The sequence below is a fragment of the Pundamilia nyererei genome, unplaced genomic scaffold (genome assembly GCF_000239375.1).
Source record: "Pundamilia nyererei isolate P.nyererei 1_Seehausen unplaced genomic scaffold, PunNye1.0 scaffold00122, whole genome shotgun sequence".
Taxonomy (NCBI): domain Eukaryota; kingdom Metazoa; phylum Chordata; class Actinopteri; order Cichliformes; family Cichlidae; genus Pundamilia; species Pundamilia nyererei.
Window position 1 is genome coordinate 96,663 of NW_005187523.1, and position 1,551 is coordinate 98,213.

At 55.2% G+C, this 1,551-nt stretch overlaps 1 protein-coding gene across 5 annotated transcripts in view; it reads right to left on the reverse strand.

Moving 5' to 3' along the window:
- Window positions 1–1,551, reverse strand: part of sbf1 (SET binding factor 1) — a 55,071-nt gene that overhangs the window by 7,307 nt on the left and 46,213 nt on the right. For all 5 annotated transcript variants that reach the window (XM_005742605.2, XM_005742609.2, XM_005742608.2 and 2 more), the window contains 5 exons: window positions 1,273–1,409; window positions 937–1,144; window positions 653–849; window positions 279–416; window positions 101–196 (listed from right to left, as the gene is read on the reverse strand). In XM_005742605.2, the coding sequence (XP_005742662.1) occupies window positions 101–196; window positions 279–416; window positions 653–849; window positions 937–1,144; window positions 1,273–1,409 (776 nt within the window). The remainder of the gene's footprint in view (window positions 1–100; window positions 197–278; window positions 417–652; window positions 850–936; window positions 1,145–1,272; window positions 1,410–1,551) is intronic.

Below are 1,551 nucleotides of genomic sequence, written 5' to 3' on the forward strand. Positions count from 1 at the left end.
GGACCAGGACCAGGACCAGGCTACAGTACTACGACTGTACTACTAGACTGCAGCAGCCTCCTGCAGCTACACAGAGCAGTGCAGGCGGAGAGCCTCTCACCTCCTCTGCTGAAGGTTCCAGGAGCGTCCTCCTTGGCGCCCATCACCTGCTTCATCAGAGCTCCGATCTTGGGCTGCCTCAGCTTATCTGATGAGTCTGTGAACAAAGGAACCATTAGCTCTGTGACCCCGCAGTCACGTGGCAGTAGATGGTCACGTCTGCGAGTCACTCCACCTACCAGACGTGTTCATGTGTGTGGATGTGAAGCCACTCAGCGTGTTTCTGCCACTGTTCTCACTGTAAGAAGGCATGGAGCTGATGATGGCCTGGAGATACTTCTCCTGCTCCAGACTGGTGGAGTCGGCCTGAGAGGGCACTGCACAGAGAGGAGACGCTCAGTGCTTCAGAAGGCCGTTCCTTTCACACCACAGCACATGTTAGCGTGGTTACAGGGCACACAGTGGCAGCGGATGAGACGAAAGCATCTGTGCGCCTGCGAAGGGTCGGCCGGGCTGGCCTCAGGTTTGACAAACTAAAAGTACTAAACTGCTAAGAAAGGAGGTCATCAGTCAGCTACCATCCTCTGCATCAACAACACATGAATCAGGTTACCTGCAGTGGGGGCATTGGGAGACTTGAAGAAGCCCACCACCCCCTTGGCGTGAAGCCCCGCTGAGCGCAGCAGGACGGCCTTGGTCCGTGGATTCCTCCAGCACACCACAGGGAAGCGGTTCTGTCGGTAGCAGCGACAGATTCTGTTGATAGTTGAGTCTGGGATGCTCTGAGGGACGATCAGCAGGCCGGGGTAGCTGCGGCACACACCACACGCGGTGAGTCACGTGACAGACTAACTATACATGGACCAGTCTCCTGCTGTGCGAGCCACTGCGCCCTACCTCCTGCACACGGTGTACATGCGGTTAGCGGTGGAAATCCTGAAGGGCTCGTTCTTAGACCGCGTCAGGCTGTTGCTAAGCGTCCCCAGACCCAGACGCTGGTAGTCACGACAACAGGCTCGCTCTACAACGTTGCTCATGGTCTGTCTGTCTGACGAGCGGATGGTGGAGGACAGGGTCAGGGAGCTCTGGTCCACTTCCTCTGACACTGTGGAGATAAACAGCAGCGCTCACAGAGTCTGCACTGAACAACCATTCACGTCTGAAGAAGTTAACGTTCGGGGAAGTCTGCCAAAATAAAGGCTGACGTGGTGAAAGTGCGGTGGTGTAAACTACCTGAGATTTCATCTTCATCCAGCTCTGACTGGAAGCTGCTCCTGTTCTCCCAGGTGGGAGGAGAGTACTTCTTCCTGGTCACATATTGGCGGCCAATGGTTCTCTTGGCACTCTTCACCAGGTTCTTGGAAAGAGTCCTGAAACAAACAAAGGAACACGACATTGAAATAAGCCACAGGCCTCGGCGTGGGCCTCCTGATGAATCGACTCGCACTCTGTGACTCTGTGACATGACGCACTTGTGCGTCATGTCACAGAGACGAGTCAGAGTGAATACGA